At 33.0% G+C, this 18,668-nt stretch overlaps 2 protein-coding genes and 1 pseudogene across 2 annotated transcripts; 2 read left to right on the forward strand and 1 right to left on the reverse strand.

Annotated features, from left to right (window-relative positions):
* Positions 1–551: 551 nt before the first annotated feature.
* Positions 552–3,048, forward strand: LOC126695729 (pentatricopeptide repeat-containing protein At5g66520-like; annotated as a pseudogene).
* Positions 3,049–3,157: 109 nt separating this feature from the next.
* On the reverse strand, positions 3,158–9,733 carry LOC126695730 (oligopeptide transporter 1-like). The gene is made up of 7 exons (XM_050392550.1): positions 9,658–9,733; positions 7,952–8,397; positions 5,473–5,570; positions 4,720–5,292; positions 4,331–4,598; positions 3,999–4,181; positions 3,158–3,909 (listed from the first exon to the last, which is right to left on the reverse strand). The coding sequence occupies exons 1-7, from the start codon at positions 9,731–9,733 to the stop codon at positions 3,289–3,291; spliced, it is 2,265 nt and encodes a 754-aa protein (XP_050248507.1). The 3' UTR covers positions 3,158–3,288.
* Positions 9,734–16,611: 6,878 nt separating this feature from the next.
* On the forward strand, positions 16,612–18,608 carry LOC126694273 (pentatricopeptide repeat-containing protein At4g21065-like). Its single transcript, XM_050390415.1, has one exon. The coding sequence runs from the start codon at positions 16,681–16,683 to the stop codon at positions 18,556–18,558; it is 1,878 nt and encodes a 625-aa protein (XP_050246372.1). The 5' UTR covers positions 16,612–16,680; the 3' UTR covers positions 18,559–18,608.
* The last annotated feature ends 60 nt before the right edge of the window (positions 18,609–18,668 follow it).

The raw sequence follows: 18,668 nt of genomic DNA on the forward strand, positions 1-18,668 counted from the left end.
AAATAAACTACAACTAACTAATACTAGGATAACATTGCAACTCTTACTTTCTCAATATACTATAATACTATTTCCTCTACCCATATTTTTAAATACTAAGGGAAAATCATTTAATGCATTATCAGTTTCCAAAACTATCTTAGTTTTGACATTCAAAAAAAAAGTAAGGGGTAAGTTGATAAATTTATTAACGTTTTAAAGCAGGGTACATTTTGGAACATCACAAATAGAATGGAAAAGTTTTATGAGTGAGACATCTCTTCAAATTTATATTTTTAAAACTACGAAACAAAATTGGACTCCTTCAAGAAAAAAAAAAAAAAAAAAAAGTGACAGGAGGAAAATAACTAATCAATTAACTATCTTATTTTTATCCTTATCTAAGCCTCTCAAGCATTGGCCTTTCAAACGAAACTGGTTTGCCTTATTTATTTATTTAAATTTAATGAACCATATTCAAATAACCGTTGGTGAATTTAAAAAACCGTTAATCAACAAAGACAAAAAAAATGCTTTGCTCTTTATCCACACTCCACCTTTTCCCTCACTAAAAATCAAACTCAAACTCACCTACTTCACAAAACCCTCACAATCTTATCCAAAACTTCAACACCCCATTTGAGCTCAAACAACTCCATGCTCACCTCATAAAAACCAACACTCCTCTCTCAACTCTCCCTCTCACTAAGCTCGCCCTCCTCACCACTCTCACTCTTGATTTTCCTCATGCCTAATGCATCTTCGAACACCTTGATAAGCCTGAGATTGTTCTCTGGAATTCCGGTTAGAAGGCCCTCACAGAAGGGCAGTCCCCCTTTGATGCAAACTTGCTTTTCTATAAGTTGAGGGAATACGACATTGTTCCTGGATTATTTCACTTGTTCTTTCGTTCTTAAAGCGTATGCAGCTTTATCAGGTGCTTTGAATGGCAGGATTGTTCATGGGCATGTGGAGAAACTTGGGTTTTGATCGAATTTATTTTTACAGAACATGATTGTTCATTTGTATGCGTCATGTGGCGTGATGGGTGATGCACAGTTGTCGTTTGATAAAATGTCTCAGAGATCGTAACGTGGAATATAATGATAAGTCGGTGAAGAGTGGGGATGTTGAGGGGGCTTTTGAGTTTTTTACGTTGATGCTCGAGAGAAATGTGAGGTCGTGGATGGTGATGATTGCAGGTTATGTACAATGTGGGAAGCCTAAGGAGGCTGTTCGTTCAGCTTGTGCTGATTTGGGTGACTTGGATTCGGGCAGGAGGGTTTCATGAGTATTCAAACTGTTGTGGATTTAGGACAAATGTTTGTGTTTCTAGCACTTTGATTGATATGATGTCAAATGTGGATGCTTGAAGGATGCTCGTAGAGTTTTTGATGAGATGGAAGAATGGACAATTGTATCATGGTCAGCCATGACTGCAGGGCTTGCAATGCATGGGCAAGCAAAGGAAGCTTTGAGACTATTTTCTAAGATGGTTCAGATAGGCATGAAACCGAATGATGTAACCTTTATTGGACTTTCGCATGCTTGTAGTCACATGGGAATGATAGACAAGGGGCGCGAATTTTTCAACAGCATGACTAGAAATTATGGAATTATTCCCAGAATTGAGCATTATAGTTGCATGGTTGATCTATTCAGTCGGGCAGGCCTTCTCCAAGAGGCATATGAGTTTATTATGAACATACCTATCAAACCCAGTGGGGTTGTGTGGGGAGCTTTGCTTGTTTGAAGTAGAGTTCACAATGTGAGGGTCGTATTTTTATGTATTAGCATATCCCAGTGAAAATGCACTTCACATGTATTTTAGTCTTAGTTTTTAAATATGTTAAAAAATAACAAGGGGTATGAATTGAAGATACAAAGACTCCTCAAGAAAAATTCCGAGAACAGGACTTTGATACCTCTCGATACCTGTCGATCTATTGCAAATAAATGAATCTTAAAACTTGGCTCAACACCTCGTGATCTATCGAACTACTGGAAAACTAAATAGGTTTTTCTATTTCAGCTCACAATCACTTCGTCTGTCTTGGACTTCATGTACTAGGGTTCCAGAACATATAAAAGGGATATTTTATGGCCACTATTACTTACACACAGAGACACACGCATACTTGAGTTGTTGCGACATTTTGTGTGCCTAGGGGTTTGTACCAAACTACTACTGGTTCATCAAAATGTGATTTGAATAACATTGAAAAAGCTAAAATAATCAAGCAGTTGACGTGGTGTTAGTCACGAATAGGAGATTCGTGCAAGTGAGAAGTCTTTTGCAAGAAGTAGTCCAACTGGTAATTAGAGTTGTGCTTTCTTATAGATCTATATATTTTAGTGTAGGCAAATACTTTGAAATAAGGCAAGATTCCTTATATTTGTAACATTTATTCTTGTTAGTGGATTCTTTGAGAGTAGTGACCCGAAATTCACCCAATGAGGTTTTGCCTACAAGGGTTTTCCCTCGTGATCAAATTGCCATGTCAAACTTATTTTTCAATGCACTTAATTAAGTTAATTTTATTTTGGTGATTTGATTGTCTCTTAATTGGATTTGCATGTAATTTAACTAATCCATCAACTTTCTTACAAAAAAAAAATCTAATCAATCAACTTGGGTAATTGGTTAATTAATTGGGTCAAATTTCTATAACTCAACACACAAAAACATTGAATGAAGAAGCAATCCAATACCTTTTGGAACTGGATCCATTAAATAATGGAAACCATGTGGATTTATCAAACAAATATGCAGAAGCAGAGTGGTGGGAAGACACAGCAAAGGTGAGAAGGTTGATGAGAGATCAAGGTGTTAAGAAAAAACCTGGCTGGAGTTCAATCACAGTAGATCATGGAGTGCTTCATGAGTTTGCTGCTGGGGATGAGTCCTACCCTCAAGCAGAGGAAATATTTCAGATGTGGAGAAAACTACTTCAAAAATTAAAGATAAAAGGGTATGCGACAAAGGCTTCAATTGTTCTTCTGGTTATAGAAGAGAACAAAAAGGAGAAATTTTTATATCGCCATGGTAGAGAAATTAGCGGTAAATAAGATTACTAGTAGAGGTTTCACTTGGTGAACTTCATGTGATAGCAAACAAATTATTCTGTCAAATACCAATTACCTTCAACTTCAGGCAAGCTTACATTCTTAACTTGGAAATTAAAATTTAATTAAATACAGAATTTGAATCGTTATCCTAATATGAAGCAAAACAATTAAAATTAATGAACTCCTAAGCCTCATCTTTGATCTTTATCAGCATTGGTCTTGGTAATTTGCTTAAGCATCTCAAAGAACAGGGCACCCCTCGGACACGATTCCAGGAGCTGTGGGACATGCAGCCAAATCACAGTGGTCGCTACTATCCAGACCCCACCAGTTTGGACCAACAATGTCCTTGGATTGCAGGGCGAAGAAAAGGATAACTGCCGTAAAGGCAACTCCAGCATCTAAAGCAGCAGATAAGATATAGTTGTGTCTAGCCCACCATGACTTATACCTTTTGAAAATATAGGCGTTGAAGAAAAGTCCAACAGCTGCCCAAACCCAATAGTTCACTGCTCTAGCTGGTGGCATGTTTCCTGTAGCTCCAAGGAGGATAGGCGTGTGAATAAGCGATAGCCACTTTTTATTGGGGTATTTGCGAGAAAGATACCAGCCGGGAAAAGGGGCGAGGAAGCCAACGAGGAAGAACCAGTTCAATTCTGGGTAGACACCAAGCCTTGCGAACATTCTGAGCGGGCCTATGACTCCCCATATAATTGAAGCATTGTAGAAAACATCATCTCCTGGGCATGTCCATGGACTTCCCTCGGGCAACAAATCTGGATTACATATGTTGTCAATAGATTCAAGAAGCCACCACGCTGTGCAGAAGTAGGCAGTTGAAGAAACTAGTGTTCCAGAAAACTGAGAACACAAATTAACAAAAAATCAGCAGTTATATCAAAATTGTAAACAAAATTTCAAATAATTTTTATTGTTATTAACATAATTACCTGTATAATGAACATAGCTCTTGGAGGGATCTTCATATAGTGACCTAGTTTTAAGTCACTAAGGAAATAGAGTGCTTGTGCCATGCTAATATAGCCATAGGTCTTGAAAGCCACATTAGCAAGGGGCTTCCCTGGATAAATATACCCAATAATCATTTCTGTGATCACGTTTAGCCCTGGTTGCTGCAATTAACATTAACACATTCTGTGAGAAATGTAGTTTGTACAAAACTGATGCAAAATGATGAAAATCATAGTTAATTCTTACAATGCATTTTTGGTGTTCTTTCATGCATTGAATACATTACAATGATGGTCGGAGATTTTCATACCAAATTTGTTGTGGCTTGAATTATTCCAATGGGTAAGGTGAAAATCAGTGCAACGGCACAGGCCATGAGGAGTCCCCACCAAGGAAGTTGGAGCTGTCCGTCAAACCCTTCACATGTAAGCAAAGCAAGACCCACCATTGAAACTAAGATAGCAATAAACCACCACTGAGGGACTTCTTTATAGTTCTTCTTCATTAATCTTGAATGCACGTCTGAGAGCTGTTCTTTTGCTGTAGTCGTCGTCTTTTTCCAGAGATTTATGATTGTTCTGCTCAAATTTTTTTATCCGAATAGAGAAGATGAATTTTAATCATGAAAAGCTTGTTAGCTCAAAAGAACTGTTGCACAAGAATAGAGCAGAATTAGAACTTTAATATTCAGAAGCTTACCCTCCATGAAATATTGCCACATGTGTAAGACTAGCTGATAGAGTTGCAAAGCTCAACCCATAAGTGAAAGTAAATATGGTACTTAGATAAAGTTTGCTGTAGCTGTTGTAACTGACGAGATCAATATCGAATTCCTTTTCATTCAGAATTCTCGATATGTTGTAGGTTTGACCATCGCGGTCGAAAGTGTGAGAGGAAAAGATTGGAAACTTCTTCGCATCATATACATTATTCCAATAAAAAATTGGGGTAAGGATATAGACAGTCAAGACAAACCCCGCAAACATATTGACAATAGCAAACGCGGGTGTGGCTAAGGGGCTACCCAAAAAGCTGGCTGCAGCAGACCAGTCAAGGGCAAATGAGCCTAGTCCAAGACCCTGGATTCCTCCACCAATCTGTTGAGCAGTGATGGAGTCCTTCCAAATCCAACAAACAAAGGAGAGAGCCGCTATTGAGGGGAAAAAATAGCTTGGGACAATGTAGTAAGCAAAGCTTGCTGCAAAAATCATGAAGAAGTATTGTAGCCTTGATGTTCCTCCCTTGGGTCGCTTTTCTTTGTCATGCAATGCCCTGCATTTCACATATAACTTGGTTCAATCCAAGGGATTAATACCCAGAGCTTAACAATGGTTCTAACCTTTGGAAATAATTCCCTTTCCTTAGCAAAAGCAAGGTCAATTTTTCTGCTATGAGAAATCCTTTTATCAAACAGTTATTCAATATGAGAGACAGGACTAGAAAATGATTTACCTGAATAGAGAGACTTGGACCAGGTTTGCAGGCCACCACATATAAGGTGATTCCACAAGGTATCTCCTGAAAATTCCAGCCCATCCATAACCAAGCATCTGAAGAATTCATACGTACAAAACAGTGAGGTACAGGAAAAAAATAATTCTAATAGCCATTTTATTTATTATATACATTGATGGAACTTTATTTTTTGGATAGAGTTTAGTTACAAAATTAGTTGTAACTTTAGATTATAACTTTACTCAATATCTTTTTATTAAAGGTAAATTTTGAAAATCTAACATTGGATTATATTTTTTACTAATGTCCTTCGTACTTGTAAAATTTTTATAAAATTAAAGATCAATAGTTATGTTATCAAATAAATTGTTTAAATTTCAAGTTTTTGTAATTTAAAATCTATATTTATATCATATCTATTTAAAAGCTGAGGTATTACATTTACTGTTGTTACAATTAAGTCATATCAGCGTCCACGTCATTATCATTTTTTCTTTCCAATTTTTCTATAATTTTTTTTTATTACATTCACTTATTTTTTTTTAAATATTTACACATTCTCCAACTTTTCTTCTTCCCTTACCTTTTCATCTCCCCAAACTTTTTACCTTAATATCAATCTTTCTCTTTCCTTTTATCTTCTTTTATTTCGTTTCTTTTTATTAAAATCCTCTTAGTATAAATTTTTCATTCACTCTTCCATTTTTTCCATAATTTTCCCTCATAAAAAGGGGTTACTTTCCTCTCTTTCTCCCTCAATTTTTTTGGTGGATTTTATTTTTATTTTTATTTTTCTTACATCTCTATTTTAGCTTGATAAAGTTTTGTGTTCTTTAGAACTCTATTTTGGGTTTATATGATTTAGTTTAGGCTTTTTTTTTTCCCACTTTGATTGTTAAATGTTATCCTATTGTATTATAAAAAGTTAAAGATAGTATATACAAATATAATATTATTATATTACATAAAATGATTTGGATAAGTTAGTGTTTATTGTTATATATTTTATTTTTACTTTTTTTCTTCTCATATTATTTTATTTAACATTTAAATTCAACCACATTCCTCATATATATCATTAAATTATTTATATTTCCTCTCGTTTTTTTTTATTTAAAAAAATTAAACATTTAGTACTTTACCTAAATTCAATAAATAAAATTATCCTCATAAACGGAGTAATGCTAGAGAAACACTCCTTCTCACACCTAACGCATCAAAGGAAAAATAGAATACAAAACGAATGCCAATTTAGAAACATAAAATTAAAAAAAAAAAATAATAAGGATATCAAACCAAATATAACATAAAGAAACTAATAATACATATTTAATGTCATAGAATCATCATCAAATGATAGGTTGCCAATGGAGAGAGAGAGAGAGAGAGAGAGATGGTAAAAAAAAAAAAAATACAAAGTAATAAATAATAGATAAAGAAAAAAAAGAAATCAAACTTCAATTAGTAACTGTTAATTGGAAAACAATGAGGCTATAAGGAGAAACATTAAAAACTTTACAGTATAGTAAAATAAACTGTTACATTCACTTCAAAAATTAAATCAATCATTAATTACAATCATAGTATTAAATTTAAACTTAAAACTAATCAAACTCTAACCATGGAAACCATATTTCTAATCACAACTAAAAAGGGATGTTTTCTAGAAGAAATCACATAAAAAATTAAGTTAGAAAATTTTAAAATTCATTTTTTGATATTTTATTTAACCTTATTTATTATATATATATATATATCTATATATATATATCTATATATATAATTAATTTTCATACACTATTACTTTTGAAAATCTAATGAATGATACTACCTTTCATTTAACGTCTCTGATATGCAAACCATCAATTAGTAAATATATGATAAGGGTAAGAAGTGTTACAAATGAGATCATTAAAAAAATGATAAAATTAATAAGCCACTGTCATTATAGAGTAGTAGTCTATGGTGTGTGTGTGTGTGTGTAAAGGTTTAAAAAAAAGGTATATTTAAGGTTTTTATAAACTAAAAAAGTAATGAAAAACCAATGGTTAATAACTAAAATAATAATATTAATAAAAAATATATTTAATGAGATCATCCTAAAATAATTATCACTCGTAATGTGCGGGTATACAGTTAGTTATGCATAAAATATATGCTTATAGATCATATAATAAATAATATTTGATTGACATAAAATTTGACATGTATATTAAAAGCGTAAAGAACGTGTAATTCAACAATTAGATTTTTAAAATATATAGTAATATTTATTTTATTGAGTAAGGTTGTAGCATACGATCAATTTTGTAGCTAAAGTACTTATTTTTTTAGAATACACACTTGAGTGGCTGATATTCTCAATGTGAATAAGGTGTTCTTGTTTCATACATTTTTTTTATGTGAAAGGCAGGATCAGACATCAATTGCCTATAACCATGATGACATTGAAATGGAAACAAGAAGTAAAGAATACCTGGGTAGTTTGTGATAAAAGAAAGGCTGCAACTGGAGAGATTTTCCTCTTGTAGAAAGCATTGGTACTAGTAAAAATATGAACTGCATACACTCCACCAGCCCCAGCACTGGCAAAGATGGTGATCAAAACATGTTCCTTCAAACTGAATGGCCCCGGATTCAATGAGAAGGACCATTTTGTGAATGGGAATCTTATTGGCTTGGATGGTAGGTATGCGGCCATTAACTTCCCGACTGGGAGCGCTATAATTTGTACTGACACTGAGGAAATATACAGCTGATTTTGGCGGTATGCAAAAAATTGGTTCACAAAAGCCAGAACGACACATCCTATGAAGCCAAGAATCCATGTTCGAAATGTCAAGGCTGGCTCTGATGGGTCGTCAGTGATTGGAACCGTGAGCCTAACTTCTTCAATTGGGTTATCATTGATTTCTTCATCCCCTGCTTGTACATATTGACAATGTTACCAGTTAAAGACCAGGGCCGGCCCAACAAAATTTGGGACCTAAGGCAAAAATTTTATATGGGGCCTTTTTATATGTAAACATTAATTAAATAAAATTATATAATACTAATTAAATTAAGACTAATTTGATGTAAATACATAAATTGATGAATAATACTAGCTAAACTAAGGTTAATTTCATATAGAAGATTGAATATTATAGTTGAATCAAAAGGAACTTACTTTAACTTGAATGTATGACTATGCATAGTTAAGTACAGTTGTAATCTAAATTTTAATTTTATATATTATTTTTAAGAGAAAGAGATATATAGATATTATTTGGTGTGTGGCTTAGTAGGAGATTAGTCATCATTGATGATTTATCACATTTGCAGCATTTTATTTGAAATATCTTAGGGTTTCAATTGGGTTAAATTTTTATTAGTCTCCTATTTTAAAAGCCTTGTTAGAAATGAAAAAGAAAAATACTAAAAATATTCACAATAAATGTGATTATGAGTCTAATTGATGAATTTCAACAACTTAATTTATTTGTGTTTGAATTACTTTTTTATGTAATTGGTGATATGCAGTTAAATCTATATAAAAATTTGTGGTATCCTTAATATCACTCTTAAAAAAAATACCAATTATTTAAAAAATGTTATATTTTTATAAAATTTTGGGCCTTTTACTAAGGGAGATGGGGCCTTTTTTTAGTAAGGAAAATTTTTATTTGTTGTGGGGCCTTCTGCCTAGGCCTAAGTTGCCTAGGCCTTGAGCCGGCACTGTTAAAGACGTAAATTGAGGAAAACATTCTTTTTACCATGATTGAGATGAATAGAATTGGATGATAATTTTGCTTTTTTCTACTATATTAAAATCACATGGTGGCCTCTACTATCATGAATCTTAACAATATTTTGTGTTAACTTTATCACTATTTCATACCTATGTTTCTCATTGAATTTGGACGTAAATAATGGGTTATTATGATTATGAAAGTAAATATTCTCAATTTTTTTTTGTATTCTATACATGTAAGTAAATAATCACAGAAAAAATATGTTACAGATCATACAACATTTCTTATAAAAAGTCATATTCATCAATTATAAGAAAACATGTTTTGTAATGAGGTTTGATTTCAGGCATACCAAATGTTAAAAAGAAAATGTGATTAAGCATGCAACTCTAGTAAACTATGGAACTCTAATTCTCTCACAGAGAGAGAGAGAGAGAGAGAGAGTTACCAGTCAATTCAATATTGGAATCAAGTTTCTGAGGAAACTTATCTCGAAGGTTTTCTTTTACAATGTAATCTGTCATGGCTCCTCTTATTCTTGGACTCAGAATGACATAGCCCTCAGTGGCTTCAATATCAACACTAGTTATATAGCACTCTCCTGTTGTTTCTTAAGGCAATTATTTGTATGGTGCACAGAATCACAGACTGTAAACAACAAGATATTTCCCGAAAAAAAAAAATTTATTCAAATTTTAAGTGAAGAATGCGACTTTAAAGCCTCAAATTTGCATTTGTGCTAAAAAAAACCCTGCTATTATAGGCTGTGTAGTGGGAAAGGAACGAGGAAAATCTATTTTTACACATTTTGATTCCATTGACCCGAAAGGAGGGCCGCTTTTTTATTAAGTTCTGAATCTTTTATGAATCTACATCTACTTACAAGCTCTTCAAGCCTTGCATGCATTTTCAATATATCTTCATGCTTAAACAGTTGTAATTTGTTGCAGTTGGTTGATGTGTGTTCTTTGACTCAATTTGTTATGCTGTATTTTGAGTAGTTTGGGATGATTCTACGTTCACAATACTTTCACAACATTGTCGTAACAAATCTTAAGTGGCACATTATTATTGGTTATAATCTAGGCTCACCACTAACATCATTCTTTTGCCTACCAATAATAGTCTACCACCTTGGATATGTTGTGAAAATGTTATATACCATTTCTCTTTTGCTAATTTATAACAAAGCAAATAAGTAATTAGCTATTTGGGAGAGAAGACTAAGTTGATTAGAGAGCTAGGTCACCACGCGGAAAGAGTCCATTTCACAGTTAAGTGCCAGGTTGTTCTTATCCTAATAATTTACTTTAATTAGTACAAAACAAATAAAAAAAAACTTGTTTGGATTAGGATGAATTATGACCAGTTTTTAACAGATTATAGGAAGTTAGTATTAGTCTTTGTATGCCTTCTATAAATATATCAATCATGATATTCTAAGTTACAAATTATTAGCTAGACTAATTTGCGGCTTTAGATTCCCTTGAAGTAGTCTATTCATTAAATTTGGCGGCCATGATTCTATGTTTCAACAAAATAAGTGTCCATAACATAATACACACCATTTAAACCAGCCTCACTCTGAGGCTCTTCTTTATTTATTTATTTTATTTTTTGATTTAGTGTCATAATTATGTATCTCAATTTGAGGATTACATGTTTGTCCATTAATATTATGTATATGTGAACTACTGTTACAGTCAAAAGTGTCATAAGGCTAGCTCCAACCAAAATACCATTGAAATCATTACATATCTTTTTTCTTTTTCTTTTTTTAAAGGAAAATTTTTTTACACAATATTTATCTTCCCAAGTGTACAGGAAAAATTTAGAAAACAATAAAAAAAGAACTTTGGTTGACATTAAAACACAGATGTAGCCACCACAACGCATTTCCAAAACCATTCCGATGGATATGATTTAAGCATTTGATACATTATGATTATATGAACTTAAATTAAGAGTAGGTAGCCACATTAAAGAGAGAGGGTGATATATTTCTACAGAAGCAGTAACCCTGTAACCGTATATTTGTGCAATTTTCTAAACTTCCCTTGCTTGCCCTTCTTTATTCTTTCTCTAATTTCAGATTCCTCGTGAACTGGTGATGTAAACAAAGATGAATGATCAATTGAGCTGGCTGCGCATGTGCTAGCCAAGTGGTCTCTTAGTCAGTCTTTTTTTGGTTCTTTTGATATGGGATTTGGCCCTCCAAGTTTTGTTAATGTTATCTTGGCTGAGGCATCCCAAGATTTTGTATCTGATGTGGTTCAATAAGATTTTGATTCAGCAAAAAAAAAAAAAAATATCAATATAATTGAGCAGACAAATGAATTCCGGGAAAATAGTTTTTATGCTTTTCTATCATTCAGGAATGTGGCAGACCTCCCAGCACCTAGGACATAAAAGAAAGAGAAAACATTAGAGAATTCAGGGAAATCAAAGCATTGCCTCGAAACATCAGTTATGTATCATGGAACTGAATATCCAAAATGTAATAAATTTTTAACAAAGGACAAAGTTTAGTTATAAAATTGGTTGTACCTTAAGTCTATAACCTTACTCAATATCTTTTTATTGGGGATGAATTTTGACAAATCCACCATTGGATAACATCTTCTTCTTATATTCTTCATGCTTACAAAATTTATAGAAAATTAAAAATTAATAGCTATGTCATCAATAAATTATTTAAATTGCAAGTTTTTGCAGTTTAAAATTATACATAAAATATAAATTTATAGATCATATAGTAAATAATATTCAATTGATGCAAAATTTCATATGTGTATTAAAAGCGTAAAGAACATGCAATTAATGAAAACTAGTAAGTTGCCCGTGTGATGCACGGATAATTTTTTGATATTTTATGTAAAACGATTTTGGATAATGTTGTACATATATTATAAAGAAAAAGTAAACTAAATTAGAGTAAAGAAACATATACATTTTGAGATATTAAAAATTAGTTTAGTAGTTTCATTGCATATTTACAGCCTTCTCAAGGTAAGATTAATTTTTAAAATAATCATGAAACTAAAGATAAATGCAAAAGAGTAACGGGACTATGAAAATCAACTAATTTGTGTTGTGTTCACTATTTTATACCATGAAATGAAAGTATGCCCAACTTTCTTGCCGTCTTCTACTCATCGATAGTGTGACATTAAGACATGATGTGGGTAAGTGTGTATGCATGTATTTTATAGATGATTTAAAATTAAACCATGGTAGAATATAGCTTTACATTGCACACCAAATATTTTCTCTAATTATATACCTAAAACAAAAACTATCCAACCAAATTACCCAAACCTAAATCACATTTAAGTCCCTAATTTTAAAAAGAAAAAAGAAAAAAAAATTACCCGTAGGGTTTCGGCATCTTGATGGTAGTGGGAGGCCTATATAACAGAGGTGGTGACCCCTTAGCTTCCTCTTTCTCTCACTTTTAAATGTTTTGTTAGTCTCAGATCTTTTATTTTGGCAATATATAGTGAAACAATGCATTTTTTTTAATAATTCACAACATTTCTGTGTCTCTCTATCTCTCTTCAGGGCCTTATTTGGTTAGTTATTACTATTATTTTTGCTTTTTTTTTTTAATTAAAAATACTAAAACGATGGGTATGCTAAAAGACATGAATAATAGAGAAATGTATGGTGTAACTTTAGTCAATTAATGAGGCATTAATGAGATAACAGTAAAATAAGTTAATGTAAACTTTTGGTAACAGTAAAAAAAACTTAATGAAAGAGGTAAAAAAAATGTTAAATGCAAGTTTAGAGCGCTACTTAGTAGGTTCTCATGTACTCTCGCATGAGATCTTTGATTTTATATATATAGATTGATATATAGTGATATTTATTTTATTGAGTAATTTTGTAGCTAAACTTTGTCCTTCAACAAAATAGCATCACACTAAATGTAACAAATTCACGTACAGGAATTGAAAATTTTAATGGAAAGCATACAGCAAATTCTACCATGAAATTAAAATTCCTACTGGCCGACATCATGAAAGGAAAATTCGACCTATTAATGAAATTATAAAATGTGAAATAATAAGTTTAAGGGTCCGTTTGGTTGGGAGGATGGAAAAGTGGGAGGATATAAAATATTTTAGTTTCTCTCATTTGTGTTTGGTTGGGAGGGTGGAAAAGTGGAGAGATGGAAAATTTTTTTGTTTGGTTAAAAAAAGTTTGTATAAATTTACCATCATGTCCCTATTAAATAAAACAAAAAGTAACACATTATACTTTTAAAAAATTGTGTATAGATGGACACTTCAGAAAAGAAAAAAAAAAAAAAAAAAGCTTAAGAGATTAACCCAAAACTGTTTTCTAAAAAAAAGAAAAAAAAAAAAGGAACACTAACAAAAACCAACCAAAATTAATGAGAAAATAAACATATGAGCACCAAAAAAAGAAGAAGAAAAGAAACCAACATGTCCAGACAAAAGCAAAAAAGAAAAAAGAAAAAAAAAAAAGCCAACACGTTAGTACCAGAGAAAGAAAAAAACAAAAAAAAAAGAAGAGAAAGCCAACACATGTTAGTAACAGAAAGAAAAAATCAAAGGAAAAAAAAAAAAAAACACAAAAACAAAAACAAAAACAACGCCAACACGTTGGTACTAGAGAAAGAAAAAATAAAGGAAAAAAGAGAAAGCCAACACACATTAGTAACCAAAAAAAAAAAAAAAAAAAAAACCAACACATTGGAGATTTAGAGGTGAATTCCAAGGGTATTTTTGGAAGCTCATTTCATGAGCTTTCTCCTCTCAGTTTTCTCTTCATTTGGGAGAGAAACTTTTTGGTGGGTTCAAAGAGAAAACACTTAGACCCCACCATTTATTTTCTCTCATTCTCATCCAACTAAAAACAATCTAAACAAGTTTCTCTTCTTATTTCTCTCCAAAGTTTTCCATCTACCCTATTTCACCTCCAAACAAATACACCTTAAAGAATGCTGAAAATACAAAATAGATCGGTGAAAAATAAGTCTTTAACCATGAAAATTATAAAGCATCAATGTATAGAAATATTAGCCCATTTTTCATCATACCTATGGACCATTTGCACTCAACCAATCGAAGGCAATGTCAAAAATCTACAGATGCTAGAAAATACTTGTGAGGTAACCATTCTTGACACATATTCATGCACACATACACACATTGCTCTATTTGTGACTGAAAAGCATAACATTTCTAGCCTTCTGAACAGCATTAGAACCTTATAATATGAAAGTTCGAATTTAAAAGGTTTTTAAATAGACTTATATAAATTCTTTTTATCACTAATAATTTGAACCATTGGCATTATATTTTTTTTTCCTACCACTAATAATTTGCCACATTAATCGTGTGTCAAAATTTTTGAATCTATAGACTTTCTTTTTAGAACTACAAAAAAAAAAAAAAAAAAAAAAATGACACGAGTAGGATCCTTCACACAAAACATTTTTCTTTTTAAATATAAAAATAAAAATAAGAGTAATGATCATCGCATATTCCTTATTACACATCATCCATATATATATATATATATATATATATATATATAAGCAGAGATCTCATGCAAGAGAGCATGAGGTCTTGTCATGTGGCGCTCTAATTTTTCATTTAGTCTGTTTAACTTTTTTTCATTAACCTTTTTTTTTTTTTTACTATTACTCAAAAGATCACGTTAAATTGTTTTTACTATTATCTAAAAAATGGGCTACTGTTGAAAATTAGACCAAATCAAATCAAACCTTATGAAAAACCCAAACCCACTTATTCCTATACATATTATGACCCAAGCATGATCCTTTCCAATGTGTAGATGAAAGCCAAGATCCTAACCCACTTACAAACTCTCTTTCTCCTCCTTCACGTGTAGATGAAACTTGAAAGTCAAGACCCTAACTCACTTAGAAACTTTTATCTTCCCTTCAAACTACACATGCTCTTCAACTTCTTTAAAAACAGTAGTTTGAAGTCTGGATTTAGAGATCCTATTTGACTAAACCAACAATCCTACTCAATTTTCAAGTCTTAATTTAGCCCTTTTGTGTGAACTAATGGAGATGTACAGTCAAGGAAGATATACAATCACTCTAAAAAATTTATTAAAAAGAAAAAAGAAGTGAAATGTACAGTCTAACATCAACAGTCTCACCACTCTATTTTCTCTTCCTCTTCCAAAACCTCCCTCTCTCATATTTTGAGTGGTATATTAGGATTCCCCAAATTGAAGATAATATTCAATCTTACCAATGAGCTACATATTGGAAGGATTGTCTTCTAAGATAATGAGTGTTTTTCTTGTTGTGTTACAGAAAATGTCAAGTGGCATGCGATATGGCATAGTCACCAATAGTCATATTGCATTCAACTATATTCATATTAAATTTTGAATTGTTCATGATGCTATGGTACTAGGTATGAAAACCAATTTGTTAATATGACTTTTAATATGCTCCTATAGCTAATTAAGAAATTCACAACAAGTTGGACCAAACTATTTGTGATGCCTTTGAATTGCTGGTGTTTTTTTTTTTAAACACAAATGCATGAAAGTGGTAGGTCCATCATGAGCATAAAGATGATCATAATTTAGATATTGACAAACAATTGAGATACTGCGATCATATATTCTAATATTATCTGTCCCTTCTGTAGATTATGATAGCATTTGTCCCTTTTGAAAATCTAAACAATTTATAGGATTCTAGCTACAAATATTTGGCATATAATCTATAATGAAAAAATAATTTTGGTATCCCACATGGTAGAAACTAGAGACTACAAAGACTTTAAGTTAGATGCACACCAATTTTTTTTTTTTTTTTTTTAAGTCTTCCAGTAGTATTTATTGTTTTAGTTTGAAACTAATATATTTTAATTATACTTTTTATACAAAGCTCGAGACCAACATACTTTTAGGCAAATTTTTCACGTGCATTGCATGGGTTTTCAACTAATACACAATAATCGCCGCACATACATTGCCATATGGACTAAAATTTTGATTTTAAAACATAATTTTAGTTAAAATAGTAAAATCTTGTTAACACTATTTCAAAAGAGAGTTTTGACTTTTTGCAAAGTGTAATAATAAGATTTTCGATAAAGTTAAAGGGTTTGTTTCGTTCTCACATTACTCATATCTCAATTTTCACAATTCAAAACTCATTCTCATATCTCATATTTCATTTTCAGCAACTCATCACTTATTTTGTTGAGTTATGAGTAATGAAAACCGAAATTGAAATCTTGGCCAAACAGAATTTTAAATGAAAACCGAAATTGAAAACTTGGCCAATCAGAATTTTTAGGTGTGGGACCCACCAGTATTTTTAGACGTGAGGCCACCAAAAGTGAGTAATAGGTGATGGAAATAATTATGAAACCGAACAGTCCACCTCTATTCAAATAACCGTTAGTGAATTCAGAAAACCGTTAAATCAACAAAGAAAAAAAAAATGCTTTGCTCTGTTTCCACACTACACCTTTTCCCTCACCCAAACTCAAACTCACCCACTTCGCAAAACCTTCACAATCTTCTCCACAGCTTCAACACCCCATTTGAGCTCAAACAGCTCCATGCCCACCTCATCAAAACCAACACTCCTCTCTCTACTCTTCCTCTTCCTCTCACTAAGCTCGCTCTCGTTACTGCTCTCACTCCCGATTTTCCTTATGCCCAACGCGTCTTCAAACACCTCGATAAGCCTGAGATTGTGTTCTGGAATTCCTGTTTGAAGGCGTGGGCAGAAGGGCAGTCCCCATTTGATGCAATCTTGCTTTTCTATAAGTTAAGGGAATTCGACATTGTTCCTGATGATTTCACTTGTTCTTTCGTTCTTAAAGCGTGTGCGGCTTTATCCGATGTTTTGAATGGCAGGATTGTTCATGGGTACGTGGAGAAACTCGGCTTTCGATCTAATTTGTTTTTACAGAACATGATTGTTCATTTGTATGCTTTGTGTGGCGCGATGGGTGATGCGCGGTTGTTGTTTGATAAAATGTCTCAGAGAGATGTCGTGACGTGGAATATAATGATAAGTCAGTTGGTGAAGGGTGGGGATGTTGAGGGGGCTTTTGAGTTGTTTTCGGTGATGCCCGAGAGAAATGTGAGGTCGTGGACTGCGATGATTGCAGGTTATGTACAATGTGGGAAGCCGAAGGAGGCTATTCATTTGTTTATGGAGATGGAGGAGGCAGGTTTGAGGCCAAATGAGGTGACAGTGGTGGCTGTTCTTTCAGCTTGTGCTGATTTGGGTGCCTTGGATTTGGGCAGGAGGGTTCATGAGTATTCAAACTGTAGTGGGTTTAGGCGAAATGTTCGTGTTTCAAACACTTTGATTGATATGTATGTCAAATGTGGATGCTTGAAGGATGCTTGTACAGTTTTTGATGAGATGGAAGAACGGACAATTGTATCATGGTCAGCCATGATTTCAGGGCTTGCAATATATGGGCAAGCCGAGGAAGCTTTGAGCCTATTTTCTAAGATGGTTCAGATAGGCATGAAGCCGAATGATGTAACCTTCATTGGACTATTGCATGCTTGTAGTCACATGGGAATGATAGACAAGGGGCGTGAATTTTTCAACAGCATGACTAGAGATTATGGGATTATTCCCAGAATTGAGCATTATGGTTGTATGGTTGATCTTTTCAGTCGGGCAGGCCTTCTCCAAGAGGCATATGAGTTTATAATGAACATGCCTATCAAACCCAATGGGGTTGTGTGGGGAGCTTTGCTTGGTGGATGCAGAGTTCACAAAAACATTGAACTGGCTGAAGAAGCAATCCAACACCTTTTGGAACTGGATCCATTAAATGATGGATACTACGTGGTTTTATCAAACATTTATGCAGAAGCTGAACGCTGGGAAGACACAGCAAAGGTGAGAAGGTTGATGAGAGATCAAGGTGTGAAGAAAACACCTGGGTGGAGTTCAATCACAGTAGATGGAATGCTTCATGAGTTTGCTGCAGGGGATGAGTCCCATCCTCAAGCAGAGGAAATATTTCAGATGTGGGGAAAACTACTTCAAAAATTAAAGATAAAAGGATATGTCCCAAAGACTTCAATTGTTCTTCTGGATGTAGAAGAGAATGAGAAGGAGAAATTTTTATATCGCCATAGTGAGAAATTAGCACTGGCTTTTGGGTTGATGAAAACACCACCCGGAATGCCAATTAGGATCATGAAGAATCTTCGTGTTTGTGAAGACTGTCATGCTGCTATGAAACTTATCTCAGGGATTGTTAATAAAGAGATAATTGTGCGTGACAGGAACCGTTTCCATTGTTTTAAAGATGGTTCTTGTACTTGTAATGATTACTGGTAGTGGTTTCCCTTGGTGAATTTCATGTGATTTCAATGGTTTGATATCAAACAGATTATTCTGTCATATACCAAGCCCCTTCAACTTAACGCAAATTTAAACTCTAACTTGGA

This window comes from Quercus robur, chromosome 8 (genome assembly GCF_932294415.1).
Source record: "Quercus robur chromosome 8, dhQueRobu3.1, whole genome shotgun sequence".
Classification (NCBI taxonomy): domain Eukaryota; kingdom Viridiplantae; phylum Streptophyta; class Magnoliopsida; order Fagales; family Fagaceae; genus Quercus; species Quercus robur.